This window comes from Tasmannia lanceolata, unplaced genomic scaffold, assembly GCF_043159265.1.
Source record: "Tasmannia lanceolata isolate RefF3 unplaced genomic scaffold, GAP_Taslan_0.1 ptg000008l, whole genome shotgun sequence".
In the NCBI taxonomy this organism is placed as follows: Eukaryota; Viridiplantae; Streptophyta; class Magnoliopsida; order Canellales; family Winteraceae; genus Tasmannia; species Tasmannia lanceolata.
Genome location: NW_027518685.1, coordinates 31,947,101 through 31,965,650, shown reverse-complemented (window position 1 = coordinate 31,965,650; position 18,550 = coordinate 31,947,101). Strand labels below are relative to the sequence as shown.

Genomic DNA, 18,550 nt, shown 5'->3' with positions numbered 1-18,550 from the left:
AAGCACTATTTTTTAACAAGGATATTAAGCATATATTGAGAAAGGATATGGCACATTTAGGTGTTGGAGGATTTGTTTTTTAAATTCTGGTATTTTACTTAATTCTCTTTCCATCACAAAATGCAAAATATGGAATTTAAACACTAGTTTTTAACAAGGATATTAAATATATTCATTATATCGAGAAAGGATATGGAACATGTTAGGTGTTGGAGGATTTGTTTTTTAAGTCCCTGTATTTGCTCATTTCTCTTTTTCCCTTAATCTGTAAAAACCAGTGTGGAGTTAATTTGTGAAAAAATTTCAATTTTTTCCTTCTCAAATCATAACATGGTATTGTAACAATGCTCGATAACCTTACAGAAGAACGTCCAAACATTCAAAGAAGATTTCAGCCCAATCAATACATATTGAAGAGGATCTATGATGTTCAATAAATGGAGTTAATCATCCAAATTTGCATCCCATGAGGTTGACTAAAGCCTAGAAGTCAACATCGATGAAACAGAAAATTGATTCAATGGAAAGATGAAATTGAGCTTCATGCAGTCTTTGCCATAGTAATTGAAAAGGGTGCAATGATATTGCCAGACATACCTAGTCAGGTCAACATCTGGTTGAGGCAAAGATTATGACTCATCTGCACATGAATAGGTTTATGAGTTGTCTTCTTCAAAGACCTACATTGAAGAGGATGACTTAGTTGCAATTTAGTTGTTAAGCACTCACCCTATTGAGGCAATCCCTTTCTCTTGCTTCAGAGAAATGGTGCATTTATGTTCTAAGTTTGAGAGTTCACGATTCTTAAAACTCCAAAAGAAGGCAACACTTGTGTTGCTTATTTGGAAAATTTTGTGATGAATATTTTTTGTGTGTTGAAAGACAGATGAATAGTTCTGCTGTCTCCTACTTATAAAGGGGATCCTTTTGCATGTCTTATTTTATTCTTTTTTAAAACATTATTCCTGGTTCTCAAAGAAAGAAATGCTTTGCAACAAGGAAAAGAATTATAATAGGAAGGTCTGGAATCACTCACATTTGGAGGGAGGCAAAGCAAGCAGTGGACTTCTTAACCAAATCAGATTGCCCTTGTAAAGGAAAAACTATCATGATGCACGTGCATCTATGTCGTTCGAAGGCTGAAAACTACAGAGCCATGATCAGGCCATTTCAGACTGTCAGATCAAGCAATAGATGATACAGAACGACGATCAAGGGCACGAGGATGCCAGATCATATTACCCAAAGGCCGACCATTCACAGATCGTTAAGAATTAGCCGACATTACAATCGATGGTCCTTGTTTCACAAGGATCCATGCTTATTAATTGTTTTAGTTTTATTTAGTTAGAAATTTTCTATTGGCTAAGAAATAGGCTTAGTTTTAGTTATTTTATAATTTTTAAATTGCTTTCTTATATTTGAACAAATTCTAGTTAGTGTTTGTGTCCAAGTTAGCTAAACTTTAGGGAAATTGAGTTTTAGTAGGAGAGTTGAGAAGTTTTAGGAGTCTTTAAAGTTGGTCATGTGGAGGTAGGAAACGTTTCTTCTTTTTCCTTGTTGAGTCAACTTAGGAAAGCCATGCAAACTTCTACAAATTCATCATATGTAATCGAATTTGATGGCTGAGTTTATTAAATAAAGTTTATTTTGTTCGGAATTTTATCTCCTTTTTATCTTCATATTCTTCTTGGATCAAGGTTGCAAACCAAACCAAGATTTGTGTTTCAGTCCTTTCTTCCCCATCTATTTGTGCTTGATTGGTTTCCAGCAGCAGACCCTTCAATCAAAGCCACCATTTCTTGGCTTCCACAACCTCCATCCGAACCTCCTTCATTAGCAACCCATCTCCACCTCCTAATCCTATATTTTAGGCGCCTATTCCCAAAACCTTGCTGCCGATCCTCACCAACACAGCCTTGATTTTTCACCCAACTTCAAAACCGTCCCTATATACCTTTCCCTGCTCCTTACCTCACAACATAACCACCAGTCACCTTTCTCCAAAGCTTCAGCAGATCACCCACCAAAGGCCTACCTTTCCAAAACAATGACCCAAAAAATGTGTGTATTTTTAAAGGATATTCAAAGAGATCGCATTTCCTTTCCAATAAGGTGCTGGCCATCACTATTTCTTGGGTGAGGATATTACCTTTTTTTAGGTTTGTATCATCGGCTCATGATCTCTAGTATGGATGGAAGGAGATTTGCCATGATTCCGAGTGGGAGCCCAAGATTGTTCAAAATTGGGAGCCACCTGGGTTCCTGAAACTGAACTTTGATGGATCTAGCTTGGGGAATCATAGACCTTCGGAGTCATTGCAAATGTGAACGACACACATAGAATATGGACGACACATCGACACATGCAGAATGTGAACGACTCGCGGGAGAAATGCCGATGTGCGAAGAACGCAAACAAAGGTATCGATGCACGCAGAATGCAAACGACTCTCAGGGTCGGCAGACTGTCCGATTGAACTAACCAACAGAATGACACGAGCAAAACGCCAATGCAAGGGATAGTGAATTAAAGAGAAAGACTCACCTGGGAAGATGAATTTGTTGCTTCCTTAATCCGGTTCTACAGATAGGAAAAGTAAAAGACAGTATAGGAAATCATACGATAAAAGATAAAATGCTAAGACATGTTTGATGTTGGTCCTTGGACCTCTTCTTTGAAGAGAAACTTCTCCTTATATAGCTTTATTCGGGTAACCACTCCCCATTACCCCCACGTTCTTAAAGAGGAAACTTCCGATAATTACTTGCATGTCCTCCTTCCTTCCAGGTGGCCATGACCTCACCTTCCATCAAGTGACATCTGAGTGTCACTCCTTTCACCTAGTCCAACTGGGTCATGAGGTCATCGTTTAGTAACTCGGTTCCCTATTGACCTATCAAACTAAAAAACAAGTGTAAACAATAACCCTCTCAACTTAGTCCAAACAAGTCATCACTAGGTGATTTGGTCTCGAATTTAAAATGGGTGTAAAAAGAGTGGCATGGTACTTAACTTATTTCATCTATATATATATATATATATATATATATATATATATATATATATATATATATATATATATTGAAATTGAAATCATATGGCATATTCTCAAAACCCTAGTACACAGAAGAAACGAGTTACAAAGAGAAGGGAATTGTAGAAATAAAAAATAACAAGAAAAACAACAGAATCATAGGTTATAAGAGAGAAATGGAGCAGGAGAAATCACCCCTTTTGAGAATTCCTCGTGGGTCTGCTCGGTGCTTTCTCCTTCATTTTGAGGGCTCGAAGAAAAACGGTGGAAAGTGGAGAAAACTCCGTTTCTGGGTTGTAGAGGAAGATGAAAGAGAGCACGAGCTGCGAGATTTGGAGTCCTAAAAAGAGCGGGAGAAGGAAGCATTTGAGGGAGATTGAGGAGGGATTGCGCGCGCAGCATTCGAATAAGAAAGAAGAGAGAACGGGAGATAAATGTTAGCGAAACATCTCCCTATTCTCAAAATCTACGTTTTGTTTTCGGTTTTTTTTTTTAAAAACCCCTGTTTGGAGTGCAGGAAAAACATTTCTGACGGAAAATTTTACTCCCATTTTTTTTTTTTTTTTTTTTTTTTTGCCGTTTATACTGACGGCACCGCATAAAAACCTTCATTGATGAATAGTGTTGAGATCATCCATAAGAAGATTTTTTTGGGCACACCCAGAAATGAATGGTTTGGATCACCAAAACAATGGGGACGCCACGTACAGTGGAACCCACTTCAAAGGATGATCCAAATGTTAATTTGTTTGGCTACGGCGTAAATAGGTTCTACCCTGTGGATCATTTCCATAGGATGATCCTATCCCTCTGATCGGTACAAGGACCGCACGTTATAGAAACTATCTAGCTCCACACAAAAGCAAAAGATCCTAATCAGGAGATGTGGATGGGATTATAAGGGATTGGGCAGCCTCCCCTAAATGGCTAACTTTCAAGGATGAGTTCTACCAAGGTGATGCGAATGGAAATCACCAAAAACGTTTGGTTCAATGACATAGAACATGTTTCTTATTTTATTTTTTAATTTATATTTTTGTCATTTTACGTATAGCCTATTTTTCAGGCATCAAATCTTGTTCGTTTGGCTTGATTTTGGTAACTTTATAAATGTTTTTCGATTACCTATCTAACGAGCCCATGATCAATCAGATGTGATTTGAGGAAGTTATTGGCATTTTTAGGATGTGTAACATGCTTATTACGGGATTTCTATATTTGGGTTGTTTTAGTGTAGTGTTTTTTAGGTTTTATTTAAGTGAATTTTGATGGACGGCTAAGATTAGCAATTTAGGCCTTAAGTTAGCTTTCAGAATTTGTATTTCTTATAACTAGTTATCATCAAAGCAATGTAATAGACTTATTTTGATTATTGAATGAAAATTTACCTTTGCTTTTGGGTTCTTTGAGAACTTTGAGTATTTTCTAGTTTCGCTTCGGGAAACTCAACTTCGACGGGATCGAAGTAAATCTCATTCTATTCGACGGTGATCGAAGTATTCTATTCCCTACAGCGGTGATCGAAGTATTATATTCCCTACGACGATGATTAAAGGTCCTCTTTTCTTGTTATTTCATCTATTTTTTCTTTGCTACTGAGCAACGAAGAGGGTTCGGATTTTTGGACTGCATCACCAGGCCCCAACAAGTGGGATCAAAGTCTGGGCATGATTACTCTGGTGCAACCTCGAGGACAATGAAATTCCCTCGAGGAATATCTCAGTAACCTTAGTGTACCTTCGAGGACGGTGAAATTCCCTCAGAGAAATTCTCGTAGTTCCCATGTTACCGCCGCGTAGAGGGTTGAGATTATCCATGTTTCTTACGCATAGAGGGGGAGATTGTTGAAGGTTTCATGCAAAAGCAAAGATCCTACATCGGAAAAGTGAAGAGATGTGAACGATGAGTTCTACCTAGGTCCAGACAAGTGGCATCAGAACCAGGCGTGGTAACCCCGATGTGCCTTTGAGGCAGAAAAATCCATCAGGGAAGATCTCGGTAACCCCAGTGTGACTATGGGGATGGAAAAATCCCTCGAGGAATATCTTGTAGTTTCCACGTTGCTCCTGTGTGGAGGACAAGATTGTCCATGTTGCTTCTGCATGGAGGGGGAGATTGGTGGGACGTCCACGCAAAAACAAAAGATCCCACATCGAAAAAGTAAGGAGATGTGGATGGGCATATAAGGGATTGGGCACTCTCCCCTTAACGGCTTGCTTTTATGCGTGAGTTCTACCAGGGTCCCGACACCCCTATAGATCGGAGGGTTAGTAAAATAGTATCATCTTGTTGGGATGGGAGATGATCGATAGGGTACAGCCTATTTTCGTCGTGGCCCAACAAATGAAAAGTTTGGATCATCCTTTGACGTGGGCTCCACTATACTCTTGGAAAAAACTTCCCCCTTGGACACCATACAAAATCTTGGTCATCTTAGGCACCAATGCGCCTTTTGATCATTTGGTCCATTTCTGGCTCAAAGTAATATATCCTCCCCTTTTTGTTCCTTTCCAACCCTTCTTATATATTTAAGAGTTAAGACCAAGGTTTTAAATTTCGGCCGAAATCCGAAATTTGGTCAGGACCAAAATTGAAACGTTCCGAAACCGAAATCGACGAAATTTACTAAATTTCGGTCTAAGTTTTTGATAAAATATTAATTTTTTATTGCTTTACAGAATTTCAGCCGAAATCACAACCGGCATTTCGAGCGCCTATACCGAATTTGGGCCGGAAATTTTGGCATTTAGGCCAAAATTTCGGTTTCGTTTAGGACCGAAATAACCCTGAACCGAAATTTAAAACCCTACACTATAAAGACGGTGGCACCCGAAGAAAACGGGGCCAATATATCATTGCCCCGCTAGTCAAAGTACCGAACTTACTGTTTTTGGAATCCAAGCAGAAAATGAGCGAGAAAACTCGAGAAGGCTATTGATATTCTCACCACCATGTTTATATAATTGCACCAACTCAACTTGTCTTTTCTTTCTTAATTAGCTTATGAAGAGCTTTTTCGAAATTGCCGTCCGTAACCTTTGACAGCTGGTTAAAATCTAAAAGACAAACTAATAAAAAAAATATCTAAAAGACAAGCTGAGCTAGTGCAGTTATTAAGACATGATAGTGCGAATATCAGTTGCCTTCCAGAATCTATCCCACCAACTTTGTTACGTGTTAACGGTTTGGGCCTCCACGATTCTTGCATCAGACGACAAATCCCACAAACAGAGACACCAAATTCCTCTCAAACCTTCCCTCTCAAAAATCAATCCTATTTCTCACTGCAACCAAATTTTCTCAAAAAAATCCACCCACAAACCGTTTAAAAACGCCAATGTAAGCTTCTTTCCCGTTAGTTTTCTATCGTCTGATCTTTTGCAAGTAAAGAAAAAGACACCCACTTTGATTATCTGTTCCTTCTTTCTTTTCCATTCTCAATTTCCTGAGTTTGTCTGCAAGTTAATCTCATTTTCTACTAATTAGTCTTTTATCATTATTGAGCAAAGATGTGGAGACCGAATTACTATAATTGGAAAGCTGCCGACGTAGAAGCAGGTCCCGGCGGGCTTTATCCGATGATGCTCGAGAGCCCAGGGTTACGATGGGCATTGATCAGAAAGGTCTTGTAAAACTACCAATTACTCCAAAAGCTTAGGCTCTTAGAGTTATCGTTTATACACGTGAATTTTTAATATCAAGTAGTTGTTGGGTTTTGAACCCATACCTACCTTTTTAATATCAGGGAGTTGTTGGATTGTGAACCCTACTTTTTTAATATCAAGGAGTTGTTAGGGTTTTGTACCCAGACCTCCTGCAAGAGGCAATAGCTTGGTACCATGTGAAACAACAAATTAGTCGAAAAGCTTAAGCTATTAGAGTTGGTGTTATTTAATCATTTATACTTCAACAGGTCTACACAAATTTGTGCTTCCAATTGTTTCTCACCATTGCTGTCGCGTCTGTTGTGGTCTCTGTCCCCCCGATTAGGAACTTCTTCGTCTCCGGCGAAGGACTGGGGCTTTACATCTTCATACTCCTCATACCTTTCATGGGTAAAATATAGTTCACAGGGAAATTCCAGTGTTGGGTCTCTTTAATTTTTAAATTCATGTATTTAATTTTATTTATTTATTTTGAAATTCTAGTATTGGGTCTCTTTGATTTTGATATTTTTTTTTTGGCTATCTTCTTACTTGTTTTACAAATTTTCTGTAATTCTACAGTCATTTGCCCTATGTACTACTATTATCAGAGCTATCCTTGCAATTTCATTCTTCTCGGCGTGTTTACTGTCTCTCTCAGTTTCGCTGTTGGATTGACGTGTGCTTTCACTCCAGGTAAGAATGAAGACTACATGATCTTAACTCAGCTTCCCTACTTTTGACAATCATTATCAGATTTGTGTGTTTTGATGGTTTCACTTAGTGGGTTGTGTAAGCCTGGGATCATGGTATTCAAGATCACATCTGCAACTAATAAAGATACTACAAATCTATTGATCTAACCCTGCAAATTACTAGAATGCAAGGAAGATATTAGAACAAGAAACTTATCGCGTTTGTCCATGGTGGCGATCGACCGGGATGGATCTTCCACTCTCTGGTATGCGTGATTTCTAGTGGGGGAGATGGCAGTATAGTGACCAACCCTGTATTTATAGAAAAACCCCGTATTTATAGAAAAAGACCTAGAGTTCCACCCACTAGCTTAGTATTGCTTAACCCACTACACTATCCAAAACTACCCAATGTAGTTGAAATAGGCTGTACCTAGGCATATTTATAGAAAAAGACCTAGAGTTCCACCCACCAACTTAGTCTGTTACTCTGTTTAACCAGCTACACTATCCAAAGCTAGCCAATGCAGTTGAAATCATGGTTTTAAATTTTGGTTTCGGCTAAAATTTTGGAGTTATCCAAAACCAAAATTTCATCCAAAATCCCGAAATTTCAGGCTAAATTTGGTACTGCCGCACGAAATCCCGGATTTTTGGGATGAAATTTTGATCGAAATTACAGGTAATTTCGTTTGAAATTTTTAACGGAATAAAAAAGTATTATTTTATTATAAATTTCGACAGAATTCCCGAAATTTCGTTTCGTTTCGTTCCTCACTGAAATCCGAAATTTCGTCGAAACTTAAAACCATGGTTGAAATAGACTACACTAACCATCCTTGTCTCAAAGAGGATGAGATGCACGGATTACCCTTGTACCCTCTACTGATCACTATGGTCAATGGGTAACTCATTTTACTTCTAATATAACTCGTTTTACTGGTCCATCCATGATCATATTTGATCATACAACCAACGAGTTTGGATTGTTGAACTTGGAACACTTGTTCAAAAAATTCAAAATGGGTAACTCATTTTACTTCTAATATAACTCGTTTTACTGGTCCATCCAAGATCACATTTGATCATACAACCAACGATCGTTGACTTGGAACACTGTTAAAAAAATTCAAAAAATTGGAAAAAAATTATATAATGTAAAATAAAAAAGGGAAGCTAATTTTGTCTATGAATCCTACTCAGTTTCTGTTCCTGCTGCATTTTCTGGAACTCTCACCTTTCTCATCTTCAAAGAAACAACATAATTCTGTTTCCGGAGTGGCTTTGTCTTCTAATTCAAATCTTCTCCATGTATTTTTCAATCTTCTGGGCCTTGCCATTAATAATTTTATTGAAATGTTGTGTGTTTTGATTGATTTTATTGCTGTTTATAACAGGGAAGATTATATTAAATCTGTGATTCTGACTACAGTTGTGGTCGTGAGCCTTACCCTTTACACATTCTGGGCGGCTAGAAGAGGCTATGATTTCAACTTCCTTGGGATTTTCTTGTTCTCTGCCATTATTGTGCTCATGGTCTACGCCCTCATCCAGTTACAAAACCTCCATTCTTTTAGCTGATTTCTGACCATTTTCCCATTTGGGAATGTTTCTTTGAGTTGATTTCTAACCATTTTTTCACCTGGGTCTATTTCTTTGAACTGATTTTTTTGACCATTTTCTATTTGGGTCTGTTTCTTTGAGCTGATTTTAGGACCATTTTCCATTTGGTTCTATATTTCTAGCTCAGAGCTTCTGGGGTTGGAATTATAAATTGTTGTAGTATAAATGATTAAATAAAGCCAATTCTAACAGCTTAAGCTTTTGGAGTAATTGATTATTACATACTCAGCTTTGTCAAATGCCCAGTTACTTCAAAAGCTTAAGCTAATGGAGATGGCGTAATTTAATCTTTTATACTTTAACACTCCCCCTCACTTGTGACCCCTCTTTCTAGGGTTGGCCTACATGTGGCACATGTGACCCTTCTTTTGGGTTTGGCCATTGCATGTGGATTTTTGCTATCCAGGAGGTTTGAACTGAGGACCTTTTGGCTCTGATACCATGTGTAATGACTAGGTACTCCAAAAGCTTAAGCTAATGGAGATGTCATTATTTAATCTTTTATACTTCATCAAACTTTCTTTCTCATTTGGCAGATCTTATTCCCATTGGGGAGGTTTTCTCTGGCGATTTGGGCAGCTGTGGCAGCAATTGTATTCTCTGGCTACATAATATATGACACAGACAACTTGATCAAACGCTATACGTATGATGAGTATATATGGGCAGCTGTTTCCTTGTATCTCGACATCATTAACCTTTTCTTAGCCATACTTACCATCTTCAGGGTGGTTGATGCTTGAAATGCATTCTTCTTCTGTAAATCGAAAGGAATCAGAACCGTGTAAATTTTACTTGAGCAAGTTCAAACAGGGAGTGTTTTTCTTTTTGTCTGTATTTGTTCTGAATTTGTAACGAAATGGAAAATGTGTTATTTTTTTGTTTTTCTTGTTGCCTTATAAGCCTAATCAGCCATTGGGTATCTTGTGTTTTTATCAACCAAGCAAGTTTCATTGCCAAAAGCTAGGAATGAAATGTGAATTGCGTTATCATTGGAATTACAAACTTTTTATTAAAAACAGGTTTTTTTTATATACAACCAGAAAAACAGATGGGCATCAGGGAAATGATATCAACACAACCATGTTTTAATAATTAGACAAACTCTGTTGTCTTCCCTTTTTTCGGATCTTTTAAAGTATCATGCTCACATTACAACAATCAAGAACAACTCAACTCAACTAAGCCTTTGTCCCAAAATAGTTGGGATCGGCTAATGAATCCTCTCTGTTCACTTGTTTTCCCAGGAAAGGAAAAGAAAAGGCTTCACGGGAATCTGACGTGGCATTAGGAAAAGAAATCCAGGGAAACTGTGTAGGAAAAGGTTTTCCACTCCTGTTCACTTGCGCAGGAACTGTGCAGGAAAAGGTTTCACGAGGAGCTGCTTGCCCACCTTTTTTCACTAGTTTTCCTGGGAAAGCAAATCCCACCAAAATAAAGGGAAAAGCAATCTCACACTTGTGAGAAAAGACTCATTTCCACATCATTTTTCCCAATTTCCATGTCAGATGTGACATTTTCCACCTAGGCTCCTTCAAAAACCCGTAAACACAAGTGAACATGCGAATTTTAGCTTTTTCGGAAAAAATGGTGTGTTTTCCCAGGATTTGGTCTCCCGGGAATGCGAGTGAACAGAGCCATTGTTCTCTTGATTTCTCAGGAAACCATCAAATATTAGGTGGCATTTAATTATACTGACGTGGGACACCAACTTTCTCGCCAAAACAGCAAGAAAACCCATTTCCTTTCCCACATGAGAAAATTCGTCGGGCTCACTCCTCTGAAACTCATTTTTGAGAAGAAAAAAACCCTAAACCCACATTCGTCTTCTTCGGCGACCGCCTCTTCTCTGGCAATACCCCCTCTCCCTCGAAACCGCTTTCTGTCAGCAGGTACTCGCACTTTCTATCTATTTTGGGTTATTTCTCTTTCTCTCCCGTCACATATTTTAATTTTTTTTCTGCAAAAATAGGAGACCTGCTTCTCTCTCCCTCTCTCTCTTTTCTGTTTTTTGGAAACCCCTTTTCCATGCAAGAATGAAGTGTTTTCAAGACATATTTTTCCAGCAAGAATGGCTTGGATCTGTTAGGAAGAAATGGGTTGGATCTGTTCAAAAAAGGGGGAACTATTATGAATAGCAAAACAGGGGTTTGGTCTGCTTTCTGGGCAAGTGAACAGCGAGAAAACAAGTTTCCCGTCACAGTTTCTTTTCCATTTTTCCACGTCAAATTCCTTTCTTTTCTTTTCTTTTCCTGCAGTAAGAAAACAAGTGAACAGGGCCGTAGAAAATTTTCATGAAGAAGGTGAAAGGATCTACTCATCTCAAATTGACTGAGTCTAATCTTCACACTCGTTGGACTCGTCTACATGGATCATTTTCTTCCATTTTATAATATCCAAGGTCATGTTCTTTGTTATGTTCCTAACAGTCAAGTCTTTCCTCACTGTTTCTACCCAAGTTGTTTTCGGTCTGTGCCTACTACTTTTTACTCCATCAACTTGGCACAAATCACTTCTTATCACTAGAGCAATTAAAAGCATACGTTGGATATGCTCAAACCATCTTAAGTGATGTTCTCTCATCTCCTCCTCAATTGGTGCCACCCCTACCTTTTTACGGATGCCTTAATTTTTAATTCAATCTAACCTTGTGTGGCCGCACATCCATCTAAGCATTTCCATCTCCGCCACAGTCTGCTTCTTAGTGGCCCAACACAACATTAAAATCTGCTACTTTTAAAGTAGCAAGGATGAAGTGAAGGTGAATTAGACATTATATGCATGCAAATTTTCTAAACACTAAGGACCCAAATGGACGGAAACGCTCGGGTGACACAATTAGTTCAAATCGTTGAGAACTATTAGCTTTGGGATATTCCATTCTCGTAGCAGCTTACCTTCTTTCGTTCTTCCCTTGAATTCTTTGTTCTTTTCTTTTGCCTGCTAAACAGTGAGCGATTATCTTCCCAAAAGATAGCGCAGAACATGATATTGTATTGAGAAATTCCCGTGCGCTCTATGAACAAAAATAAAACAGAGCACGCTTACTGATGTATATATATTTACAGTAGAAAATGGGACCCAATTGAGAGATGAATGCGCAAAATATGCATTTGAAAGGCTCTTATCTCAGACGGGTCTTCTTAAAAATGACATAGGTAGCTTTTCTGTATATGATTGTTCTTCAACGTTTCTTCTCCTGGACAATAGTGAGGAGCCTGGAGACACCCTGTGTCCACATATCATATTCTCTCTGGTTTCTGCACTCGAATTCAATGACACGTCCTCCAACAGTTCTCAGCCCAAAATAGCGCCTTTGCTCTCCTTGTTCTAACAAATGCCGGCCAGCCCAAGCCTCAATGTCCTTGCAAACCTCTAAAACCACATCTGAAAAAATACACTAATAAGTAGCTTTCTAATGGAAGCACCCATTTTCCAATTATCTTTCAATATAGGAAAATTCAGAATGAAAGAAGATGAGCATTACTTTTCTTCTTTTTGGTAATGCTTCCTGCTACATGCCTACTCTTCATCTTCAGCATTACCTGCATGTAAAAACGGAGATCAAAATTAAAATTTAAAAATAAAATAGTAGAGAGAAGAGAGAGAGAGCACTGTTTTAGAATGCAAACAAAGCAAATCCTAGTCAACTCGGCAAGGCAGTCGAATACTCAGTAGAGTCCAAGGAGTTCTGATTGACTTCAATCATGGACTTGAACACAACCAAGTTAAAAATGAGTTGAGAAAGGAAGTCTACTCTTGACACGAGGAGTTTTAAAAAAGGAATCATGTAATCAGTAAAGATTTAGGGAAAAGTGTAGGTTCATAAGTTCACTTCGTGGCACATGTTCCAAGCGACACATTCTTCAGCAGTAGGCATGGATAGTAATCATTATAATGAGCATCATCAGCAACAATCATTAGTGATCGACTATCGTTCGACAGTGAGCATAAAGAAAGTGGATGTTAATTATTGGGGGATGCTCAAATCAAACCTACGTAGATTTTTATCGACTATCGTTCGACAGTGAGCATAAAGAAAGTGGATGTTAATTATTGGGGGATGCTCAAATCAAACCTCCGTAGATTTTTCAATTCAGACATTTGAGGGACATGTTTGAATTTGTGAAATCTCACCGTTGGATTAGGTTGAAATTCATCGTTGGATCATCTTAGTATTATATTAGGCAAGTTGGTTAAATGACGGAACAAAGGTTGATTAGGTAACTAAGGTAAAAATGGTAAGGAGATTAGATAATGATGTTTCTATATTTATTTTTGAGTGTTCTATATTTTTGAGTGTAACTAAAGATTGGTTACAGTGGAAAAGAGAGAAACCCACCTGCCCAAGACGATTGATATAGACAGAAACGATCTTCCAATGTAGAGAACCTGAAACAAATCCCAACCAACAGAAACTTTTATATTCTGTTTCCAAAATTTCTAAAACTTCCCAGAATATACTGTAGAAAATATACTGAATCAAATTGAATTGAACCAAGAATCACCTTTTCTAGTGCGCTTGAGAAGCTCGGTTCCCCTGGCGAGTAGCTCTCTGCTACAGAGACCAAGCAAGTTCATGTTATCTTCTTGAGGCAAGAGTTCTCCACTGAAATTCCCACTACCCCCATTGCCTTTCTCCACTGGAGTGACGGCAGCTATGTTCCATACTTCCTTGAGTACCCTAGCCTTCAGCGTCGCCGCCCCTCGAAGAGCTTTTACAATCAACACAAACCCAATTCAGATCAGAAATTACAGCTCCAATTTTTTCAACAAACACACACACACACATAAAAATAAAAAAGGAGAGAGTGCTGCTAGTAAATTGGGCTTGCAGGAAAATGACTAAAATACCCGTCTACATGATTAATTTTGAGAGAAATAACTATAAAATTTACAGTGACTAAAATACCCCGATAAGAAGCTCAATCATGGTTGCAAACCAATTCGGGTCAGAATGAATCTAGTTGGCAATGGGTGCATCTAGTTGCCATTCCTTTGCAAATTTGACCCTTATATAGGGGTATTATTGGCATTTTATTCACAAATTTTGTTTGCCATGAAAGCATTTTCCATAAAAACATTGCTGACAGAAAACTTTTTCCTTGAAATTTTTTTCTTTTCATGATTTAGAGAGAAATCATATCATTATGGTTTACCTTCGAGTGTACTGAAAAGTGTCTTAGAAATATTTTTCCTCCTAAAATTTACCCAAAAGTTCTTGAGATGTTTGAGTACCTGTTGCGGCTGCCGCCGTGAGAGTCATGATATCTCCAGGCGACCGGACATTAACGGCGGAACTAACTACGGCAGCTAGATGGTCCCGCTCGGCCCCCATGGCCTCCGCGGCTTCCACGCATTGCGCGGCCACGAGGGTGGCCGCTGAAGCTACCGCCATGTCTGTCTTTGACATATTCTCATCCTTCCCTGAGGAAGCCGCAGTCGCGGCAGCTATTGCCGCCACAGCGGCCGCGACTCCGGCCACCGATATGGCGGCGTGGAGTTGGGCGTTGTGGGCCCTAGTTTCTTCCTTCTTCTTCTCTCTCCTGTCTTTTAGCCATCTCCCAACTGTCTTCCCACCACCACCACCTCCGGCTCCGGCGGCGCCACCCCTGTAGGGTCCGGTTGTTACCGTGTTGTTCGACCGGCTAAACTGCACCCAGAAACAAAGCGCAGGCGCACGTTAAGCCCTCAGCATCTAACTTACGCCCACATGCAAAAGAGCTATTAATCTGCCACGTGTCATATAAAAACAAAATAATGAATTTATGACGAAAATACCCCTACACTGGTGGAAACATTGGCTGACAGCTGATTGTTATTATAGACTTATAGGACAATCTCCTGGGCATCGTTTCTGAAGACAAAATCCCATTTTACTAGGCAATTTCGCAGGCCCACCATTGACGAATTACATGAATAAGACAAAATCTGCTAAAAATAAGCCTACGTGGCTGTTCTCACCGGTAAAAGTGAGCGGCAAACTGGTTTAATCCGAAATTGCTTAGTAAATCTCAGGGAGGAATAATAGGACAGAAAAAAGGATTTTATATTTTAAGTTGAGCAGGGTGCGTAGACGACCAGCTCGTGATTTGATACGCGCACCCACCGCTTGTATATGGTGTGTAGCTGAACGCGTGTCACCAAATATTTCTTGGCCTTGTATGGGGGAAGGAGCAAGCAAGTAATGAAGTAACCCATATTGATAGTAAAACATGGTGGTGGCAATATAAAATACGACGGCGTCAACTAAAAGGGGAGTGGGTGGCAATATAAAAAGCGGTGGTATAAAATAAAAATGAAGGGTACCAGTTCCTACAAAATGAAGAAATCCCAAAAAGGCCGGGACTTTCGTCATTACAACAAAAAAAAAAAAGGACACATCTGTGATTTGTGACAAAAGAAGGGGTAATTCAGTACTTAGGTAAAAGGAAAGACACCTGATTTAGTGCAGAAAGAAGGTAGTTTTCAAGGATTCCGTGCTCTGTACCAATCAATACCTTCGACGCCAAAAAGTCACAAATCACGACTACACAATAACAATCACAAAAGCACAGAAACAACTGCTAAAAAAGAAGGCTTTGTGAGAGAAAAATGGGTGAAATTACAAAAATCTCCCCACAAACACCCTCTCTTCCATGACACTAGGGTTGGGTTGGGTCGGGTTTAGAAATCATGGGTCTTGGGTAGGGTCGGGTTTAAAGAAAAAAAACCCGAAACCCGACCCGACTTATGTAGGTGTACTATGACATTTTTAATTCTCTCTTGATTAGCATAGAAAATTATTTTTCAATATATTGATATAACTGTTATCATCGAGGTGATAATGTTTGTGATGTGGAAATATAGTTTTCTTCTTAAATTTACACACTTGATTACATAAATTTAGAGACCCGTCGGCCGACCCGAGTTGCACCCCTACTAAATACCCAAGTGAGACAAATCAACTTTTTTAAAATGTTTTTTGAGGGTTTTTTTTCCTTCTTAGAAATCTCTGAGACTCTAACAGAGAGGCAAAAGGTTGAAATTACAAAAATCTCCCTATAATCCCAAAACTGCCTAAAATTATATACCAAGATGACCAAGACACCCAATTCAATGACTTATATACTCAAATGGGTGAGACCATATTACTTTTCTAGTGTCTTTGGTTTCCTTCTTGGAGCTCTCAATCAAAGAGAAAACTGAAACTAACCTTACAAAATTAACTCTTCACAGTTATAGACCCACCTGAAATTAATCAGGCACATTAATTGGGACTCTGTGCATCCTGTTTTCTCAGTATCACAGAAAATCTTCTGTGACAAGCGTGAAAGAAAAAGGTACAAAAATTCATAAATTAATGACTGATAGATATAACTTCTTAAAGCTAAAGAATCCTAACACACTTTATCTTTTTCACGTAATAAAAACAGAGAACAGTAAAAAATATGGAGAGGCAAAATACAGACCTTATTAACGTCATCCATTTCGGACGGAGATACCGGAGGGCTGTCCGTGAGAGACCCACCGGCGGTTAAAGGGCCACTACTGTGAGACAGCCTTCCTGATGTAAGAGGTGAAACTTCCTGCTGGAAAGACGAAAACAGTTAGAAAAAAAAGAGAGGAAAGTGAAATAAGCACAATCATTTTTGATAATTGCACTAACTCATTCTGTCTATCACTATTTAAAGAGTTGTTAAAAGGTTGTAACAGTTGCCAGAAAGCTCCCAGAAGCCATTTATAAATGAAAAGGCCAAGATGAGTTCGTGCAGTTATCAAAACATGGAAAAGCAGTAAAAAAGTTCCGGTATCGGCACAACCATGTTTTGATAATTGAACTAGCTGGTTCTGTCTTTTACTATTTACAGAGTTGTTAAAAGGTTGTTTCAGCTCCCAGATGCCAATTAAAAAAAGAAATGACAAGCTGAGTTCGTGCAATTATCAAAACATATGGTGCTGCCAATTTCAGTAGCCTAAAAAATACAAGACAAGCCCATCGAAACAGAGACTTTCAGCTGAAATCAGCTGCTTTTTTTTTTTCTCCAGTCCTGTAACTTGAGAAAGTATCAGAAGCCATAAAAGGTAGCTAAAACCCAAATGGAAAATCAAAGAGGAGCCTATTTTGGAATCTTGAACGTTAAGGAATATATTCTCATTTGAGATAAACCCATCTAAATAGAGACTTTTGAGCTGAAATTAGCTGTAATTGCGACTGTATCAGAAACCATAAAAGATTGAAGCAAAGCCAAATGGAAAATCAAAGATAAGTGCTTGTTTTTAAGACTTGAATCTTGAATACCCATCATCAGTCCTAATAAACCAAATATTCAACAACCCTAATGGGTTTGGAAAAACAAAGAGGAGAATTACTGTCAATTTTTTTTATGGAAAATACAAATCCGATAAGAAAACAACAACAAAAAACTCAGACGTCTCATCCTTTTCAAGAGGAAACAAAGTATAAAAACCCAGAAGAAAACAAGTCTATATTCCTTGACTCTGTTTTTTTCTCAACAAATACTACAAATATTAAAATAAGACACTAAGAAACGCCCAAAAAGAAGAGATAAAAAACAAAACCCAACACAGAAATCCTCTGTTTAATAGAAATAATGAGAAAAACAACAAAATAGAACCCAAAAAGACCCAAAGCCCAAAACACTCTCACCAAAATAATAATTTTTTTTTTTCAAGTACTTTATAATCCAGGATTAGAAAATCCAAAATCTTGGGTTTTACAAGCTATAAAACCTGTATTTTATAAGTTAAGAGTTAAGACCCAGATTTTATAAGCTAAAACCTGGATTGTACATTTCCAGGATTGTAAAATCCTGGTTTCCATTTACTTACTGACTGAGACATAATCCTTTCCATGACGAGCTGTGACGTGGCAGAGGAAGCAAAAGAGAAGGGATTCCGATCAACAACGGCCGGATCTTCCACTTCTCCGGCCACATCTTCCGGTATAGATCCACCGCCGGCGGGGTTTTTTAGGAGAAAAGAGGGAGAGAGTGCTTTTGAGACTTCGAGTGCAGACAAACTCCAAGACCGAGAAAGAAACTCCATTGTCTCATGTGGAGTTTCCGGTGGATGAAATCCGGCGACGGTGACGGAAACTGGGCGGAAAAAGTCGCCGGATTCTTCCATTGAGGAGTGGGTGCGTAGGCTAAGATGGGTTTTAGACGAGGTTTTGGAGGGGTGGCGTTTTATAGAGGGAATGGTGAGAGACAAATACGGCAGGAATGTCAGAAGGCGGTAGAAAAAAGAAGGGAAACTGTAAATATTCGGGGCCTTTTCTTCTCTAGCCACCCCCTCTTCTAGTGTATTTATTGAGGTTTTTTCTTTTAATAATTGCACTAACTTAGCTTGTCTTTTGGTTTTTAGTTACTTTTTATAGCTTTTTGGAAACTGTTAATAAGCTTTGACAGCCATTTAAACAAGAAAATTCAAGATGAATTTGTGCACTTATTAAAATGAAGTAGTGCCGATATCAGTAATTTATAGTGTAAAAAAGCATGCATAGTCCAATATTTAAAAAAAAAAAAAAAACACTCTAGGATAATCAAAA

General features: G+C 38.5%; 3 protein-coding genes across 7 annotated transcripts in view; 1 reads left to right on the top strand and 2 right to left on the bottom strand.

Annotated features, from left to right (window-relative positions):
• Nucleotides 1-3,535, bottom strand: part of LOC143883568 (Tetrapyrrole (Corrin/Porphyrin) Methylase) — a 28,515-nt gene extending 24,980 nt beyond the window's left edge. The window contains exon 1 of one of the 4 annotated variants that reach the window (XM_077386906.1): nucleotides 3,234-3,535. In XM_077386906.1, the coding sequence (XP_077243021.1) occupies nucleotides 3,234-3,440 (207 nt within the window). In that variant the 5' untranslated portion in view covers nucleotides 3,441-3,535. The remainder of the gene's footprint in view (nucleotides 1-3,233) is intronic. The other 3 variants (XM_077386905.1, XM_077386904.1, XM_077386909.1) reach the window with 3 other exon arrangements.
• A 2,707-nt stretch (nucleotides 3,536-6,242) lies between these two features.
• On the top strand, nucleotides 6,243-9,884 carry LOC143883567 (protein LIFEGUARD 4-like). The gene is made up of 6 exons (XM_077386903.1): nucleotides 6,243-6,377; nucleotides 6,548-6,661; nucleotides 6,952-7,093; nucleotides 7,265-7,378; nucleotides 8,810-8,931; nucleotides 9,537-9,884. Exons 2-6 carry the CDS (start codon nucleotides 6,548-6,550, stop codon nucleotides 9,741-9,743), a joined length of 699 nt encoding a protein of 232 aa, XP_077243018.1. The 5' UTR covers nucleotides 6,243-6,377; the 3' UTR covers nucleotides 9,744-9,884.
• Nucleotides 9,885-11,974: 2,090 nt separating this feature from the next.
• On the bottom strand, nucleotides 11,975-18,193 carry LOC143885205 (VAN3-binding protein-like). Of its 2 annotated transcripts, none has more exons than XM_077389264.1 (7): nucleotides 17,833-18,193; nucleotides 16,452-16,571; nucleotides 14,239-14,653; nucleotides 13,509-13,715; nucleotides 13,343-13,392; nucleotides 12,488-12,545; nucleotides 11,975-12,387 (listed from the first exon to the last, which is right to left on the bottom strand). In XM_077389264.1, the coding sequence occupies exons 1-7, from the start codon at nucleotides 18,127-18,129 to the stop codon at nucleotides 12,185-12,187; spliced, it is 1,350 nt and encodes a 449-aa protein (XP_077245379.1). In that variant the 5' UTR covers nucleotides 18,130-18,193; the 3' UTR covers nucleotides 11,975-12,184. The 2 variants fall into 2 exon arrangements, with proteins under 2 accessions (XP_077245379.1, XP_077245380.1); XM_077389265.1 differs by having other exon boundaries at nucleotides 16,452-16,568; nucleotides 17,833-18,192.
• Between the last annotated feature and the right edge of the window lie 357 nt (nucleotides 18,194-18,550).